General features: G+C 35.9%; 1 protein-coding gene across 2 annotated transcripts in view; it reads right to left on the reverse strand.

Annotated features, from left to right (window-relative positions):
- LOC309511700 (zinc-alpha-2-glycoprotein-like) overlaps positions 1-20,037 on the reverse strand; it is an 84,925-nt gene that overhangs the window by 4,956 nt on the left and 59,932 nt on the right. The window contains exons 2-8 of one of the 2 annotated variants that reach the window (XM_082186953.1): positions 14,509-14,757; positions 13,730-13,984; positions 13,330-13,608; positions 12,983-13,108; positions 7,185-7,433; positions 6,845-7,097; positions 6,555-6,688 (exon numbers count right to left, since the gene is read on the reverse strand). In XM_082186953.1, coding sequence (XP_082043079.1) covers positions 6,859-7,097; positions 7,185-7,433; positions 12,983-13,108; positions 13,330-13,608; positions 13,730-13,984; positions 14,509-14,757 — 1,397 coding nt within the window. In that variant the 3' untranslated portion in view covers positions 6,555-6,688; positions 6,845-6,858. Of the gene's footprint in view, positions 1-6,409; positions 6,689-6,844; positions 7,098-7,184; positions 7,434-12,982; positions 13,109-13,329; positions 13,609-13,729; positions 13,985-14,508; positions 14,758-20,037 lie in introns of those variants that run through there. The other variant, XM_082186952.1, reaches the window with a different exon arrangement.

Here is a 20,037-nt window from a genome sequence, read left to right on the forward strand (position 1 = left end):
TTGACAGAGTGTGTTAAAGATATAAAAGATTGGATGACGCGTAATTTTCTTTTATTAAATCCAGACAAGACAGAGGTAATACTTATCGGTTCAAAAAACCGCCCACAAAACCTCGCACAATACAACTTTAACATCATAGGATGTCCTGTTACTTTATCCTCTACAGTAAAAGACCTGGGGCCGTATGTATAAAGCCACTCAGAGTAAAATTTTAGTCTCAAGTCTGTCAAAATTCTAAGAATTATGTCATTTTACTTTTATTCCTAGACTTAAGAATAAGTGTGATTCATAAAGGTTCCTAAGTGTCAAGACTAGGTCTCAGCTCCTAAATTATTTAAGAGAGCTGAAGAGGTCTCTTAACCTAGTTAGGAGTAACAAGATGGCAGCAGAGAGGAGGTCGCCACGCACTTTTCAATGAAAATATGATGTATTGGAGTTACAGTAAATGATGACGGAGTTGATTTTATAGCAATGAAATAAAAAGGAAAGTAATAATTACATTGTTGCTGACTGGAAAAAAGCAGCAGTGCACCGGTGATGACTTGAGCTCATCATTCCACAGTAAGCAGGGTCTTAATAGCACTATTGTGGCACTGACCACATTAAATACAGTAGTGGCTAAAAGTGATGTGCAGAGTTTTTTTTAATTGTTTTTTTATGACCCTACAAGTTTGCTTAAACCATCAAAATATAAGGAAAATAAAACTTAGTGAAGATATTTATCTGACAAATTATGACTAAGTCAGGTCACTTTTTACAGTACAGATTGTTTCAAAGCAGCTTTACAGTGATAACAGGAAAATAATGCAACAAAGTTAGTTTGGGCTGTACAGCAGCTCTAGAAGAAAATAGTGTCATTGTGCAGCTTAAGTTAGTTCAATGATGATTAATTTCCATTGTAAAAGATCATTAGTTTCTATTTAGTTCATTATACAGCTGCTCTGAGAAAACAGTGATGTCATTGTTCAGCCCAGTTCAGTTCTCAGACAATGGTGTCAATCCAGGCAGATCAATAATATTGTTGAAAAAAGGGCTAACTACACCAACAGGTTTTTTTTTTTTTTTTTTACTAAAAAGCTCACAGGATAAGAAAAAAATCATACATTGTCTGCAACATAGTCAGTTATTAATATTTCATTGTCCTCTCTTGTTCATTTGTTTGACAGCCTTGGCTAAAAATGATGTCTGTACAGTTTGACATGTTTCATTGTGTTATCACAAATAAACAATTGACTCCAAGCACAACTACACAATACGCGTACAAAATCTTTAACACATTTGTAACCCTATTTGAATGAAGGGTGAGTGTCAATTTTCCTTGGCCTCACTTTTGGTCAATACTATATGGCAGTTCCTTGACTTTCCAATTGATCTTCAAATCTCGCAGTAAAATAAAGCCACTTTATTGAGTATTTCGGGCTTTCCTGAGTTGTTGGATCCATTGATGGAACTCATGTTTGCATAATTGCTCCAACTGTGAATGAGGAGACACGCATCAATAGAAAAGGGTTTCCACAGCATAAATACTAATTTGTGATAATTTTGCACAATGCACTGCAAAACATTTTTTAAAATAAATTTAAATATTAAAGCTTCAGTGTCTTAATTAAATTATTTTATTATAATTAGATTAAATGATTGGTGTCATGCTGCAGTGACCTCATCCTTGCAGGCTCACAATTGGCTGATTCAGTGGTTGAGGGCGGCCATTTTGGGTTGACATCATTGTAGTCCTTAGTTTACAACACTTAAGTCCCACTTCAGTCAGCACTTAAGAATCAGTCTTATACTTTACTGAAAGTTGCTTTTAGCTGCTTTATAAAAGTCTCCTACTCTTAGAAAAGTCCTACTCTTTACTAAGTATTTTCTGACACTTAAGTCAAAGCTTAAGACTATTCTTAAGAGCATTTCTTAGAAGTTTTATACATACGGGCCCTGGGGCCGTATGTATAAAGCCACTCAGAGTAAAATTTTAGTCTTAAGTCTCTCAGAATTCTAAGAATGACGTCATTTTACTTTTATTCCTAGACTTAAGAATAAGTGTGATTCATAAAGGTTCCTAAGTGTCAAGACTAGGTCTCAGCTCCTAAGTTACTTAAGAGAGCTGAAGAGGTCTCTTAACCTAGTTAGGAGTAACAAGATTGCAGCAGAGAGGAGGCGGCCACGCACTTTTCAATGAAAATATGATGTATTGGAGTTACAGTAAATGATGACGGAGTTGATCAAACAATAAAAGTTTGATCATCAAGGGATCCTTTTTCGAACTGACTTTTAAGAAATTTTATAGCAATGAAATTAAAGGAAAGTAATAATTACATTGTTGCTGACTGGAAAAAAGCAGCAGTGCTTTTAACTTAGTGAAGATATTTATCTGACAAAATTATTTCAAGTCAAGTCGCTTTTTACAATAGGGCCTACACAGTGTTTCAAAGCAGCTTTAAAGTGATAGCAGGAAAATAATGCAACAAAGTTAGTTTGGGCTGTACAGCAGCTCTAGAAGAACATAGTGCCATTGTGCAGCTTAAGTAAGTTCGATGATGATTCATTTCCATTGTAAAAGATCATTAGTCATTAGTTATCTATTTAGTTCATTATACAGTCGCTCTGGAGAAAACAGTGATGTACATCGTTCAGCTCAGTTCAGTTCAGAGACAATGGTGTCAATGCAGGCAGATCAATAATATCGTTGAAAAAAGGGTTAACTACAGCTACAGGTAAAAAAAAAATAAAAAAACTCACAGGAGAAAAAAAATCATAAAATCATACATTGTCTGCAACATAGTCAGTTATTAATATTTCATTGTCCTCTCTTGTTCATTTGTTTGACAGCCTGGCTAAAAATTATGTCTGTACAATTTGGCATGTTTCAGTGTGTTATCACAAATAAACAATTGACTCTAAGCACAACTACACAAAACGCGTACAAAATCTTTAACACATTTGTAACCCTATTTGAATAAAGGGTGAATCTGACAATTTTCCTTTGCCTCACTTTTGGCCACTACTGTATGGCAGTTCATTGACTTTGCAAATCTCGCAGCAAAATAAAGCCACTTAAATGAGTATTTCAGGCTTTCCTAAGTTGTTGGATCCATTGATGGAACTCATGTTTGCATAATTGTAAATGAGGAGTTGCAAAGCATTTAAAAAAAAAAAAAAGTTTTAAATATTAAAGTGTCTTAATTAAATGATTTTATTATAATAAAATTAAATGATTGGTGTCATGCTGCAGTGACCTCACCCTTGCAGGCTCACTATTGGCTGATTCAGTGGTTGAGGGCGGCCATTTTGGGTTGACATCACTGTAGTCCTTAGTTCACAACACTTAAGTCCCACTTCAGTCAGCACTTAAGAATCAGTCTTATACTTTACTGAAAGTTGCTTTTAGCTGCTTTATAAAAGTCTCCTACTCTTAGAAAACTCCTACTCTTTACTAAGTATTTTCTGACACTTAAGTCAAAGCTTAAGACTATTCTTAAGAGCATTTCTTAGAAGTTTTATACATACGGGCCCTGGGCCCGTATTCATAAAGAATCTTAATGCAAAGAGTAGCTCCTAGTGACAAAATTCTAAGAAAATTCTTAGAAATGTGGGCGTTTACTCTTAAAATTAAAGAAAAAATCCTAGTAAAGAAAAAAGTAATTCAGAAAGCATCTTAACCCTTAAAAGAGGTCTTAAGGTCAAAATTGTTAGGAGCATGGACGAGGACTTTTAAGAGGCTTAAGAGTTTCTTTAGCAGAGGAGAAAATGGCAGAAAGACGAAGAGGGAGAAGAAATGTGTTGCAGACAATGAATAACAGTGAGTTAATAAGACGCTATAGATTAGATCGTGCAGGGATCATGTTTGTGACTGATCTTATTAGAGACGCGCTAATATCTCCAATACAGCGCATATGCCATAGCGCCAGAAATGAAAGTAATCACTACATTACGATATTTGGCAACTGGGAAAATTCCATGTTTGATACATTAAAACCAACATTCAAACGACCACTTAAATAGACATGCCAGCAATTAGTGTAATTGGCTTAGAATGATAAAAATTGTTCCACCCTTTCCAATCAAATACCTTATAGGAAATTAACTGCATGGTAAAAAAAAAAAAAAAGGATTTATATGCACATATATAATGTGTGTGTGTGTGTGTGTGTGTGTGTGTGTGTGTGTGTGTGTGTGTGTGTGAACGGTCAAATAGGAAAAATGACGCATGTAATTTCAAAGTGAAGGCTTAGAATAGACCCTATACTTAAAATCACTTTTTTTTTTTCCTTCTTGGACAACCAACCAATCACAGTCTTCAAAAGATTGTGTCATACATAGCAACGGGGTCAACCCCGCCTCCTCACTAAGATGAACGGTTTTGTCTTTTCCTTACTCAGAGTTGCTCTCAGATCGGTCCCGAATCGCTTTTAAGCTAAGACTCCTACGTAAAAGTTTTTAAGCTAAATTAAGAGTTTTCTTAGAGGATTCTTAGAATCTTTATGAATACGGGCCCTGGGCCCGTATTCATAAAGAATCTTAATGCAAAGAGTAGCTCCTAGTGACAAAATTCTAAGAAAATTCTTAGAAATGTGGGCGTTTACTCTTAAAATTAAAGAAAAAAATCCTAGTAAAGAAAAAAGTAATTCAGAAAGCATCTTAACCCTTAAAAGAGGTCTTAAGGTCAAAATTGTTAGGAGCACGGACGAGGACTTTTAAGAGGCTTAAGAGTTTCTTTAGCAGAGGAGAAAATGGCAGAAAGACGAAGAGGGAGAAGAAATGTGTTGCAGACAATGGATGACAGTGAGTTAATAATACGCTATAGATTAGATCGTGCAGGGATCATGTTTGTGACTGATCTTATTAGAGACACGCTAATATCTCCGATACAGCGCATATGCCATAGCGCCAGAAATGAAAGTAATCACTACATTACGATATTTGGCAACTGGGAAAATTCCATGTTTGATACATTAAAACCAACATTCAAACCACCACTTAAATAGACATGCCAGCAATCAGTGTAATTGGAAAGAGTGGAACAATTTTTATCATTCTAAGCCAAGCAAATACCTTATAGAAAATTAACAGCATGGTAAATAAAAATAAAAAGGATTTATATACACATATATAATGTGTGTGTGTGTGAGAACGGTCAAATAGGAACAATTACGCATGTAATTTCAAAGTGAAGGCTTAGAATATACCCTATACTTAAAATCACTTTTTTTCCCCTTCTTGGACAACCAACCAATCACAGTCGTCAAAAGATTGTGTCATACATAGCAACGGGGTCAACCCCGCCTCCTCACTAAGATGAAAGTTTTTGTCTTTTCCTTACTCAGAGTTGCTCTCAGATCGGTCCCGAATTGCTCTTAAGCTAAGACTCCTACGTAAAAGTTTTTAAGCTAAATTAAGAGTTTTCTGAGAGGATTCTTAGAATCTTTATGAATACGGGCCCTGGGTGTTATACTCGATTGCAACCTGTCTTTTGAAAATCATATTTCATATGTTACAAAAAACAGCCTTTTTCCACCTTAGAAACATTGCTAAGCTACGTAATATGCTATCAGTTTCTGATGCAGAAAAGTTAGTTCATGCATTCATGACCTCGAGACTAGATTACTGTAATGCTTTATTAGCTGGTTGTCCTGCATCCTCAATAAACAAGCTACAGTTAGTCCAAAATGCAGCTGCTAGAGTTCTTACTAGGTCAAGAAAATATGATCATATAACACCGATTTTATCATCACTGCATTGGTTACCTATAAAGTTCCGTATTAATTACAAGGTATTGCTACTGACTTATAAAGCCCTAAACGGCTTAGCTCCAGTCTATTTAACGGATCTTCTATCGCCCTATAATCCATCGCGCTCTTTAAGATCACTAAATTCAAGGCTTTTGGTCATACCTAGGATATCCAGAACCACCAAAGGAGGGAGAGCATTTTCACATTTGGCTCAAAAACTCTGGAATAGTCTTCCTGATACTGTTCGTTGCTCAGACTCGCTCTCCCAGTTTAAAACTAGATTAAAGTCGCATCTCTTCAGCCAGGCATTCATATAATCCTACAGTTCAAACTACAATCCGGTCTCTAGCTCATAAATGCCAGAGGAGAACTGGCCCCCGACTGAGCCTGGGTTCTCCCAAGGTTTTTTTTCTCCATTAGGTCACCTGATGGAGTTTTAGGACACCATTAGGTCACTTGATGGAGTTTTTCGGTTCCTTGCCACTGTTGCCTTTGGCTTGCTCAGTTGGGAATATTTTGGGGATATTTAATTAAATTTTATCAATCAATAAATTCCTCTTGAAACAAACTTTGTTCTATTATTTTAATTTAATACTGTGAAGCTGCTTTGATACAATCTGTATTGTGAAAAGCGCTATACAAATATACTTGACTTGACTTGACTTGACTTTCATATTCACCCCATTGTGTTATAAGTGTCTGTGTCAGACTGCTATGAGAGACGTGACACTCATAACTCTCTTCTTCTTCTCTGTGAATCTCCACACTGATTCTCATCTGAAAGGTCTCGTCATCATTGGGTCTGACTCCAGTAGAGCTGAAGGGTTCAACGCTAGCGTTGTTCAATGTGATCTTCATCTCGATGTGTTTGGGGTAGAAGCCAGTGGCCAGACAGCTCAGATTCAGCTTGCTTTGGTCATGAGGAGCTTCAGAGGCAAACGTGTGAACATCTGGTGCATCTGCAATAAGAAACACCAGGAATAAATCAAATTGCAACAATATTCCATATTATTTCTACACACAAGAAAAATCAAACACAAACCACCATAAACGTAGTGAATAGTATCATTGAAAATGATATAGAAAAACACTGAAGTCATCAGATCAACACATACTGCTTATTGAATCATTAAATGTGGAGATCCAGTCCTTGCACTTCTTGAGGAATGACTGGAGATACAGATTGAAATTTGTCAGCGTTCCACTTCATTTTGGTTTCTCTTGCCTTTGGATTTTTCTCCATCCACTGCATCGTGTCAGAATTCAAGGCAATAAAATCCTCTCCATCATATCCGTACTCATCAAACGCTTTTACATTCATCACTGGATCCAGCTCACAGCCGACTCTCCTCTGTAGTGTATGGAGGCCTAAAAATATATGATAACATTGTTAATCAATATTTATTTGAATAAATAACTCTTTGAATATGAATGTATAAAAAAATTCTGTCACACCATCACATTTGGATCTTGTGCAGTTTGCCAGAGTATAAACCAGATTTATAAACCAGTTTTTAGATTCATCTGGTTCTTCAGTGTCTCTCCAGATCTCTGAACTCTGGCGGTCTCTTTTCCAGGTTTGTTCTTCATTACTGTAGTGAGAGATCCGTCTGTCATCATACAGACCCACTGCACTGAACTCAGGACCGGAGGATCCAGCAGGATTGGAGAGAGCGCTGTAAACATACTGGAGAAGATGTCTCTCTGAAGAAAAAGAAATGCAAGACAAGAATACTGTGGAAACACACCAAAGTGATCAAAGTGCAGTCTTATACACACGGACCCCCAAATCTGATTATCCCCAAACCCCCATCCTTAAATGTACAATGCAGCTATAATAATTGAATGTATAAAAAGACCCAATTATTATTATAGGTACATGTGTAAAATGTTGTTTGGAAAATACTTAATTTCTATTGTTAGATAGATAGATGGATTTTTTTTTAAATCTATATATTATATTTAAATCAAATTTATGTAGGCTTATTTTAATCTATGCATTTAAATATTTTTTTTATATGTATTCATCTATTTTAATCAAATGTATTTATTAGCCTAGTTATTTAAATCAAAGTGTATTTGTTTATTTGAATAGCCTATATTTTATTTGAATCAAATCGGTTAATTATTTAAATCAATTTGTTTATTTTTAATCTTTTTTTATTTTAATCGAATGTAGGCAATTATTATTATTTATTTATTTTGTTTAGTTCGATCATGTTTTTATTATTATTATTATTATTCATTTTTAACACTGTTTTTCTCGTTGTTTTTCCACAGATCTCCTAGCTCTCTCTTGTGGCCTCCAATTTGAAAATGTTATTAATGTAAAATACAGGTAGCCTATAGGTTAGTTACCTGTGAAAAGAAGCGGTTCTACTATCAACTAGCCATAGATAGCCTATAAACTTCCACATTTCTTACTACAAAACTGCACAAACCGTGGAAAATGGAACAGCATTTCTGTGATTTCTGAATTCACAGTTTTGTCAATGAATTGTGGGCGCGCGCTTCCACAAGTTGAACTTTCCCACGCGGAAACGATGTCCCACACGATGATGCATTGACGCAAATGCCATCGAGTTTTTCGAATTCCCACGTCGCCCATATAATGTCGCCGCATATTTGTCCCGATACAGTCCGGAGTACATGGGCTCCCCCCTCTGTTACAATCGCATTCCGCAGGAGGGGGACGAGCTGTCAAGCAGCAACTGAGCCAAAACAATGCAAGATAATGCAGCTTTAAATAATGCAACTGGCGGCAAGGGCAGTGAAGGAATCTTTGCAATCTTATTTTGAAGGCAGGAGGAATGTATTAACACATCTGACCTCCTTTTAATTCTGTGCTGATGATGTCCATGTTTTAATGTGCCATTGTGACATCAGCTTTTACCGCTCGTGCTAGAGTTTCAGACAATGATGAGGAGACATATTATTATTGCATCACTGGACAAGAGAGAAGGAAAGCTGCAAATGCTCAAAATTAAACTAATATGCACAAAAAAAAAAAAAAAAAAAAAACGCTGAACTCCTGATTAGGCTAAAATATTCTCTCATATCTCCCTTCAATCATAAATAACACTCCCTGTCGCATCACGGGCGTTGCTTCACTTCAAACCTTAAACTTAATTTAACACTAACTTTATTAAAAAAAATCAACCGCCATCACCAGCGCCATTCATTAATATATTAAAAAAACTATATTAAAATAAATATTTACATTGCTTACCGCACTGAACATTGGTTATGCGCAAAGAAATGTAACTGAGACAAAAAGTCGTATTGATTCCATTTAGTTTCCCCAGGAAAAGTAATACCATCAGCATCATGTTCTACAGACCCATAAAGCTCCTGTGAACGCGCCGCTGTCTCGCGATCTCAGACACGAGACAGAATCATCAATGAATTACTTTCGTTTGAAAGGCAGAGCCAGAATCTCATTCTTCTTCTGGGATTTTGACTCCTGATAATACATTACCGCCACTAACTGGACTGGAGTGTCCAGAGTACTGGACTGTGGATCTATAGGCATCAGCTGTTCCTCACACACGTGATCATGTCCCTGCTCCTGCTGTCCTCCACACTGAACGCTGATTGGTCAAGAGAAACTCTTCTCTTCTCCTGCGCATAGGCTTCAGACAGTGGCTTTCCTGCCATAAATATACCAAAACAATTTTTTTTTGTCTTTTTATGCGCTAATGATCTGATGCTTTTTGTTTGTTTATGTGTGTTTTAGAGATCATCAGTAAAAGTGTGAGAGAGCATATAAAGGGCAGATGAGCATTAAACATATTTTATTCATCTGTCCCACTTTAGCTAAAATTCATCCTAATATTTGAATAGTCTTTTCAAAACGTTTCGCTCTCCGTTCAACATCTAATGTAAATGTAAATGTCGCCCACTGTGGAAGTATCTGACAGTGAATTGAGTTGACAAAATAGAGGCAGAATTACAATTCAAAATAGAATTAAGTTAATATTAAAAGAATTTTATATATCTACCATAACAATTTTTAATGACAGCCTACGTAAAAAAAAAAAAATAATTGTATTTTTAATGATACGTTTCATATTCCCAATGTTTATCCATAAAAATAAACATTGGGAATTTTATATCCAAATGCATAATGGTGAGCATTAATAGTAGACATTAATGACTGTTAATTGTTCTGACAGTACTGAGAGTAATCATAAACATATCAGGGAATAACTGTTCCCATTTAATCAAATGATCAGGTTTATTTGCATATGCCTTTTTGGAAGAAAAAACAAAAGACATGTCAGCTTTGTCAACTTGCACTTTGTCACAATGATACAAAACAAAATTATTTGAAATTATTTGATTTGAACGCACACATAAAATGACACCAAATACAAATTCAAGGCTTGAAGAGGAAAGAATTCACAACACAACTCTCAGGTTTATTTGTAAACTATGGGATGTTGCTCTTACATGATTTCTGATAAAAAAAATATATATATATAATTTTTTTTGCAATTTTGCATTATCATTTTTTTCCATTAAATTGATGTTGTAAATTCAGAAATGAAGTTTTATTTTAAAAGTGGTTTTGTGCAAGATGATAAAAGAGGGAGTCTATATAGTGTTTAATGTCCTGATACATTGGGTTAACATTGCAGGTTTTGATTGGGTTGAGGATTTGACTATTTATTACTAATTAACATGCAATTGTGAACAGTTGCTATAGAACCCAATAATATAATTGAGTGATGTGATACAAAAGTGAGGAAACTAATCATGTAAAATCACATTGAGGATACTCGAGTCACTAAAAAATACGTTTATTGTGTTGAATTTACAAAAACAAAAAATTATAGAATGTACATTAAAAATGTTTTCCGGGCGGGTCAGTCTCTACAGGAATCAACAACAATGTGCAAACCCAAATCTAGGCTTGGTTTTATTCCAAAAATAAAAGTTTGTGTGTAGATGAAAAATAAAGCTATTTTAAACCAGTGAAAGACAACTGTCAGTGATCTGTTGCTTAATCCAGCAAGAACGACGTGTGACGCAGAATAAATGAAGACACTCAGCATTTATTAAATAAATAACGAGAACACACAAACACTGTAAACAACAGAGGGCTTAAATACACAGGGCTAGATGATAAACACTAATTACAAACCATGACAAAGAAAACCATAACTAGAAATTAAACAGAAGACAATGAAACTAAACATGGCAACATAAAAGACAAATATATTTATTGCATATTACAGTATTAATGCAATTCATGAAAAAAAATCTTATTGCAAATATAATACGGAAGGAATTGTGCAAATAAAACTCCCTGCAGTGATGACACAGAGCAAGAACAGCCCTAAAAATGCAGTAGGAATGTAAAGATTAAATGAAACCATAATTTGGTGAGTCTTTCATACTATAAATAATACTTTCAATGATCATACAGTCACCAACATAGGGTTTCAATATGGCAAAAAGTAAAAAAGTACACAATACATAAAATTACACATACAAAATGCAAATATGTCAAATACTTATGAACACGTAATGCAGGACATTTTTAACATTTTAAGAACATGTATCAGAAACAGAGCAAAAGGCAACAGTGTGAAAGTGCTTAAGCGAGACGCATGTAAATGGATAGGAAGGACCAGATTAAGGGTACGTTTACACAACAACAATGTACTAAAAATGGAAAAAAACGCTGTTGCCATGCAAATGAACGGCCAAAAACTCACAAAAAGTTTTCCGTTTTTAGTTGAAAACTGTGTCGTGTAAACGGCCCCAAAATCAGGGTTTCCAAACCCTGGTTTTACAGTAGCTCAACAGTACACACACACACACACACACACACACACACACACACACACACACTCACGAAAAAAGAAAAAAGTACTCCAAAACCAGGGCTGGAAAACACTGGCTCAAAGTGACATGATGCATAATACATTCATACCGTTCATACTACAGTTTCCAAAGGGGAATGACCTGTTGTTCACACTACAAGTTCCTACTTCTGTAACAAACATTGGATTTGATTGTCTTGCTTCATCTTAAGGCAGAGCTAATAAAGCCGGACACACACTGTACGATTTTGGCCACGATTTGGCTGTCTGAGACAACTTTTGCAAATCCTAAAAGACTCATCTGATCCTCGGCTAAAATCTGAATCATGTTCGTACAGTCTGCACAAGGAACAATCGAAAAGTGCTGTTATATATCACACAGTGTGAACCTGGCTTAAGCCATTCACACTTTATTACATTTCTCTAATTACATCTATAATGACACTGTTGAACCTTCCTTTACACATCAATCAATCAGTCCATCCATCCATCCATCCATCCATAATAAGGATAAAGCGGTTTGGATATAAGTTTACAAACATTTCTCATTAATTTGGATGGTTAAAACAATTCTAAATGTGAAAGAACCTCAGGAATGTAGGAACGCTCCTCTCTTTACTGCTATACTGCATTTATAGAAGTTCTTGGTAAAAAAAAAAATGCTTTAAGGCTTTATTAAACTCTTAGAGCTATATTGTCCCTAAGAGTCTCTTTATGTGTTTACTAGCTGTAGCAATGCAGCGATTAGTTGCAAGACATCAACGAGCTAACAAATCTATTTCTACTGTATGACAATGACTCTTGAGATGAACAATAAATATGACATGCAGATACATGGATCGACTGTATCATTATGTACCTGATTCACTGAGCTCAGCATCATTTCAAGAGATCTGGTGATCTGGTGATCTTGAGCTGATGTTCTCACTTCTGGTGGAGCAATTACAGTTCATCTGGCCTAGTAGAGATGACACAATATATTTCTTTAAAGGATAGTCAACCTGTCCTGTTGTTCCAAAACCGTTACTTTCTCCCAAGCGTCACAAAAAGAGATGTAAAAGGAGTCCACTATGAGACTTATGGATCCCGATTTGTGCCTGGAACTGATTGAAATGGAAGAATTCACTGAAAATCTTTCTAGGATTAGGAGAAATGTGCATCATTTACATCAAACTTGGAGTGATGCATCTTGATGCACCATATTTGAATGTGCATGAACACAAATGACATTTAAGAGCTTTTATTGTCCTGTTTGAAGCTTGACAGATGTGGCAACAATGAACTGTTGTTAAATGAAAAAGAGCTAAATGTCTTTCTTTGTGTGTTCAATGGAGCATCATACAGGTCTGGAACAACATGAGGGTGAGGACATGACTATTTCCAATTTTGGGTGAATTATTCCTTTCAATTATTTGAACTCACCATTTGACTTTCTCCGTCTGTAGACTAAAACCATGATGGACAGAACTTCAACTGTAACTGCAACTGCAGCTGCTACTGCCAAAGCATGACTTCTAGATTCTGTTCGACACTTGGTGCATTTTCCATCTGCAGGAGCACAACAATAAAACTAAACATTACAAATAACAAATACTTTTTAACCATTTTATACATTCATAGTGACATGCAACAGCTAAAAACTAAAAATGTGAATGAGCTGCCATCACAAAGACATGTAGAAGTCCAAAAGCTAGACAGCTGCAACAATTTAACTTAAAGTTAGCAAATGAACAATTATGGCCAGTTATGAAAACGATGGTCATATTTACCCCATTGTGTTATAAGTGTCTGTGTCAGACTGCTATGAGAGACGTGACACTCATAACTCTCTACTTCTTCTCTGTGAATCTCCACACTGATTCTCATCTGAAAGGTCTCGTCATCATTGGGTCTGACTCCAGTAGAGCTGAAGGGTTCAACGCTAGCGTTGTTCAATGTGATCTTCATCTCGATGTGTTTGGGGTAGAAGCCAGTGGCCAGACAGCTCAGATTCAGCTTGCTTCGGTCATGAGGAGCTTCAGAGGCAAACGTGTGAACATCTGGTGCATCTGCAATAAGAAACATCGTGAGAAAAGAATATTACTACATCTAAAAAAAGACACTTGATTCTGAATACAAAGACATGAAATACTAAGTTCAAAAGACTGAAGTCATCAGATCAACACATACTGCTTATTGAATTATTAAACGTGGAGATCCAGTCCATGCAGGTCCTGAGGTATGACTGGACGACCAGTCTGCGAACTCTTTGATTGTCCCACTTCATTTTGGTTTCTTTTGCCTTTGGATTTTTCTCCATCCACTGCATCGTGTCAGAATTCAAGGCAATAAAATCCTCTCCATCATATCCGTACTCATCAAACGCTTTTACATTCATCACTGGATCCAGCTCACAGCCGACTCTCCTCTGTAGTGTATGGAGGCCTAAAAATCACAGCATATATACAGCAGTTGTATACTGGATAATCATAATCAAACTTTCACAGTTTGTCTTATGTAGCACATAAATGTAGGTGTGATACCATGTATAAATAAATGATAATCATTTACATCATTTAGATTTCAGATGTAGTTGGGTTTATGGTTCACATTATAATTCTTGAATGTGCAATACGTTGTAATAACGAATGGCCAACATGGAGGTGCAAGTTTCCCAGGTGCTCTTGATGCCAGAATTCATCACATTAACTAACAAAGTCAACATACTGTTTGTCATCATTTTTGTCTATCAACATTAGATCTAACAATCCTCTTTTTGTCAAATGTTTACTTGAAAGTGTGCTACCACTTTCGAAGAAACACATTACACTTGATATGATATTTCACGTTATAGCATTCAGATATTTTATGTGTGACCTAAACGTCCAGTTATTTTGTGCGCCACAGTAAGTCCACACTCATATTACAGGTCTGATCACTGATAAAACAGCTGAACTCAGCAGACTCACCGTCACATCTGGATCTTGTGCAGTTTGCCAGAGTATAAACCAGATGTATAAACCAGTCTTTAGATTCATCTGGTTCTTCAGTGTCTCTCCAGATCTCTGAACTCTGGCGGTCTCTTTTCCAGGTTTGTTCTTCATTACTGTAGTGAGAGATCCGTCTGTCATCATACAGACCCACTGCACTGAACTCAGGACCGGAGGATCCAGCAGGATTGGAGAGAGCGCTGTAAACATACTGGAGAAGATGTCTCTCTGAAGAAAAAGAAATGCAAGACAAATTATTCTGAAAAGATACTGACAAGCCACATTGATCACTACAAGTTACATTGGGCTAAGTTCAGACTGTCAGTCCAAATCCGATTTTTGTGCATATCCGATTTAAATCTTTATGTGACTTTCTTACGCCATGTAAAACGGAAACATCAGCCGTTGTTATAGGAAACATGTCCCTGCAGAAACAAGGTTGCGTTGTTGCAAAATGCCTGACGAGACACAGTAGTCCAGCGAGGCAGATACACATTGTCATTTTGTAAATAAGACAACATCTATATTGCAAACCCCTCCATGTTGCTGTTGTTGTTACTGGCATAGAAAGCAATGCAGATATTCTGAAGCACCATGGGACACACAGATCGGATCTGAACAGTTGCGATACACAATGTGCGCAGTCAATAATTTTAGATCAGATTCCATTTGGATTTGGACTGACAGTTTGAATGTAGCACTAGTCCAGCGGTTCCCAACCACATTCCTGGAGCACACCCCTCCAAGACTCCAAGACCTGAAATTGGTGTGTCAGACAGAGGGCTCCAGGAACGAGGTTGGGAACTCCTGATCTAATCTATATGTCCAATATTATTGAGGAATAAAGCAAATGTAAGCACATTGATGGGTTCTGCACAGGACAGTCTCAGCCACACATTCCAATGCAACATGCTGGTGTCGGGACTTCTCCCTCTTATTCCCGGGGAAAATCCTTCCCTAAGCCTTCAGGATTCCATGCACTGAACAGAAACAAGAACACTGGAACTAAAATAATATGCCAAATTATTTTCTTCGTTAATTTTTTTCATAGGCCTACATGGCCTGTGGTATTTGACTACTGGTAAAAAATGTACACACTATTTTTTTTTTTTTAGAAGTCTTTTATGCGATTCAAACCTGTATTTATTTGACAAAAATACAGAAAACCTTATGACAATTTAAAATAATAGTTTTCTATTTTAATATACTTAAAAAAATATATCATTTATTTCTGTGATGCAAAGCTGGATTTTCGACAGCCATAACTCCAGTCTTTAGTGTCACATGATTCAGAAATCATTCTAATATGCTGATTTATTATCAATGTTGGAAACAGTTTTTTTTATTGAACCTGTGATACTTTTTTCAGGATTCATTGACAAATAAAAAGTTAAATAGAACAACATTAAATTAAAATAGAAATTAAAAAAGTCTTTAATTTTTTTTATCAATTTAGCATATCCTTGCTGAATGAAAGTATTAATTTCTTTTAAAAAAAAAAAAGAAAGAAAGAAAATGACTGACCCCAATCTTTTGAACGGTAGTGTAGCCTATATTGGTACAAAATATTTATTTTTTAAATAGATGCTGTTCTTTTTTTAACTAAGAATCCTGAAAAAAATCAAAGGTTATAAGTATTTTACAATAGAAAACCATAGAAAACAATTATTTTAAATTGTAGTAATATTTCACAATATTACTGTTTTTTTCTGTATTTTAGATCAAATAAATGCAGCCTTGATGAGCATAAAAGGCTTCTTTCAAAACATTAAAAATAGTAGTGTCCAAACTTTTGGCCGGTTGGCTACTTATATACCATTATATTTATAATACTAATATATATATATATATATATATATATATATATATATATATATATATATATATATATATATCACTGATTCTTGAGAGTCGGGACAAAACATGTCCCACATAGAAAAGTCTAATTTATAGCAAAAATTAAGAAATTCATCATGATTGACATACTTACAAAGTGAAATCTAAAGGAATTCTATATACCTATCTGATTTTTAGAATAACCCTTTTTATCTTTTTGGGGAAAATTTGTTTAAATGTATGGTCTGTGGTTAGAAGGTCCATGTTATTGCACTTGTCCTCAGCAAGAGGTCACAATATTAACCATCCCAAAAAACTTTTAAAAAGCTCTACAATTATGAAAACATATATATCAAATAAAAAATAAGGGGTATAAATATAAAAAACAATGCATGGAGTGAACATCAAACAATATTTTCTATAAAAATCTGCCTATTATAGTTGTGTCCTCAGTTTCTGTCAACTCCGTCAGATTTTTTCATAAAGCTCTTTAAATCAGGAAATAGCATGGTCAGCTATATCCCTGAGGACCCCTCTCTCCTACCATTCATTGCGAAGACACTTGAAAGAGCTGTCTTCAACCAACTAACATCCTTCTTGTCTCTAAACAACCAGCTGGATGTCAACCAATCTGGCTTCAAGAAAGGACATTCAACTGAGACTGCATTACTGTCAGTCACAGAAGCCCTACGGATCGCAAAAGCTGCTTCCAAATCTTCAGTCCTCATTCTCCTGGATCTGTCTGCTGCCTTCAACACTGTGAATCATCAGATCCTTCTGTCCACCCTCTCATCACTGGGCATCACAGGAACTTCACTCCACTGGTTTGAGTCCTATCTCACAGGTAGGTCCTTCAAGGTCGCATGGAGAGGTGAGGTATCCAGAGCACATCAGCTGACCACAGGGGTTCCCCAGGGTTCAGTTCTTGGTCCCCTCCTCTTCTCCATCTACACCACATCACTGGGACACATCATACAGGCACACGGTTTTTCCTACCACTGCTATGTAGCCTGGGAAAACCCAGACTACTTCCGGCGAATTTTAATTCTCTCTCCAGGACAGTCTGGAGAAGAGCCCATTCAAACTCATTTCTGTGCCGCCGAAATCGCGGCACCAATCAGAAACGTTTGGGGAGGGATTTACATGATGACGACAGCGCAGCGACGCTGAAGGAGATTTCATTACAAAGATGGATGCCGCCGTGGAATATCAGTCGTGCGAATCATAGACAGTATATAAACGAATCAGTTATCGCGTCTGTTTTGAGCGATTTAAACTTACCGTTTTCGTTAAAGGGATAGAGGGCGAAAACGGTAAGATCACTCAGATCACTTGGACGCGGCTACGTATAAGAGCTAAAAACGATATAAATACTGTTCGTTTTCTCACACAAACCGCTCGTTTCGTGTCTTAGGCCATCAATGTGTACTTACGATGGGGAATTGTTTAATTTGGACGATGGGGAATTGTTTTAATCTCCCTCCTACTTTCACTCACTCCTACGAGTCTACATCCCTACCAGACACCTACGATCGGTCAACGAGCGACGTCTCGTGGTTCCATCACAGAAAGCCACAAAATCACTTTCCAGAACATTCTCATTCACAGTTCCATGCTGGTGGAACGCTCTCCCCACCCTCATCCGGAATGCAGAATCCCTGACAACATTCAAAAAACAGCTGAAAACCAATCTCTTCCGTGAGCACTTAACCTTATATAAAAAAATAAAATAAAAAAAATTCTTTCCCTTTGAAACATCACTTATCAGGCTTATGCTCCTCTGAATAATACCTGAACTTCGTATTTTGAGCACTTCCTGCGTTGTTGTTGCTTTTGCCTCTTTATGATGACTCGCTGAATTTAGTCCTAATTTGTAAGTCGCTTTGGATAAAGGCGTCTGCTAAATGACTAAATGTAAATGTAAATGTCATCTCCCTGCCTGTGGTGAATGCAGCACTACCACACATTCTCTGGTACATTTTACATTTTTTTATATTTTAGACAAACAATGTCAATATTCCTATGGTCACAGCTGCACCATGTCAATACCATCTTTCTGTTAAGATACTTTTTTTTAAACCATAGTGGATTGAATTTAAGCATTTTAGTGAGGTTATTGGGACAGCTAGCAACTGAGGAAAAACTACCTAGCTGCAGTGTACAATACATGTTTTGGCAGGAAAATACATGCCCTTACGTCAACTCCGTCAGACGTCAACTCCGTCAGGTTCTATGTCTGACAGAGTTGACCTGTAAGCTGACGGAGTTGACAAATCCACCAATAACCTCTTAATGCGCGAATATAATATTATTTGTGAATATAGTGAAGGGTTAAACTGTTATTTCAGGGTTTTATTTACACATAAATGCACATACATAGCATGCATTACATTATTTAACCATACGTATCTGACTTGTAGATAATGGGCAGGCAGTGGTCTACTTATTATTGTGTAACGTGTAACTTTGCCAGCACTTTAATATATATATATTTATATATGTAGAGACAGAGATAGAGAAATGAGAAGCCAGTGTAGGGCTGGGCGATATGGCCAAAAAAAATTATCACAATCTTTTTTTTATATCAGTCGATATCGATAATTATCACGATAAATGTCTTTCAAGTTTAAAGGCAGATTTTTGCTCCTAAGTGAAAGTTGTAGAAAACAGAGCGTTAATTGTGGTTTTAAACTACTCTTTATTGTCAGAACATATCATGACAAACAGGTGAGCACTTCACAAATCTGAGGTAAAACATTCAAACATTTTCCGTCAACACCGTCAGTTTTTCCGTCAACACGGTCAGTTTTTCCGTCAACACTGTCACTTTTTCCGTCAACACCGTCAGTTTTCCGTCAACACCGTCAGATCTTCGTCAACAGCGTTGGATGTTTGTATGTTTTTGTTAATTTTTTGGGGAAAAAAAATATTCTTCCTTCAGTTTATGTTGTTTTTGTAATAAAGGACCATCTGATCTACATCCTCTTATGTTTTATTTATTTAAGGAATTTGTTTTTACAATATTGAAATTAAAATCAAAGTTTGAAAATGCAAATATTTAGAAATCTGAGTTTTCAGAATAGTGTGAAATCACAACTTAAGTTTATATATTGTATTTTTTTTTACATATCAGAGTAACTAAACACTATTACAATATACTTCAGAACTTTAGATTCTTGTTGGATTTGAATAATTAAAATTGTATACTTTTTAGTGTGTCTGACGGAGTTGACACAAATCCAGTTCTGAAGGGAAACATGTTTATTTGTTAAAAATTTGTTTTTATTTAGAACCTGTTCCTTTACATGGTTAAATAGCTAAGACCTTTCTCTGCAGAAACATATAGGCTAAACTCTAATTGATATAGTGTGTATTTAAAAAAAAAGTTTTTTTAAACGTGTTTTGTCCTGACTCTCAAGAATCAGTGATATATATATATATATATATATATATATATATATATATATATATATATATATAGGTCTATACCCCTTTTTTACATTTGAGCCCTTGCCCCTGAGGAACTCTCACGTCCCTGCCTACTTACCGCACTGAGATGCGCATAAAAAAATATATAGTACAGAAAGATAAGTCGTATCAAACCCTTTTTTTTTTTTTTTTTTTTTTTTTTTTTACAGCGCCATACAATAAACGTAACTTCGTTGGTGTTTT

The sequence above is a fragment of the Leuciscus leuciscus genome (genome assembly GCF_965113295.1).
Source record: "Leuciscus leuciscus genome assembly, chromosome: 12".
Lineage (NCBI taxonomy): Eukaryota > Metazoa > Chordata > Actinopteri > Cypriniformes > Leuciscidae > Leuciscus > Leuciscus leuciscus.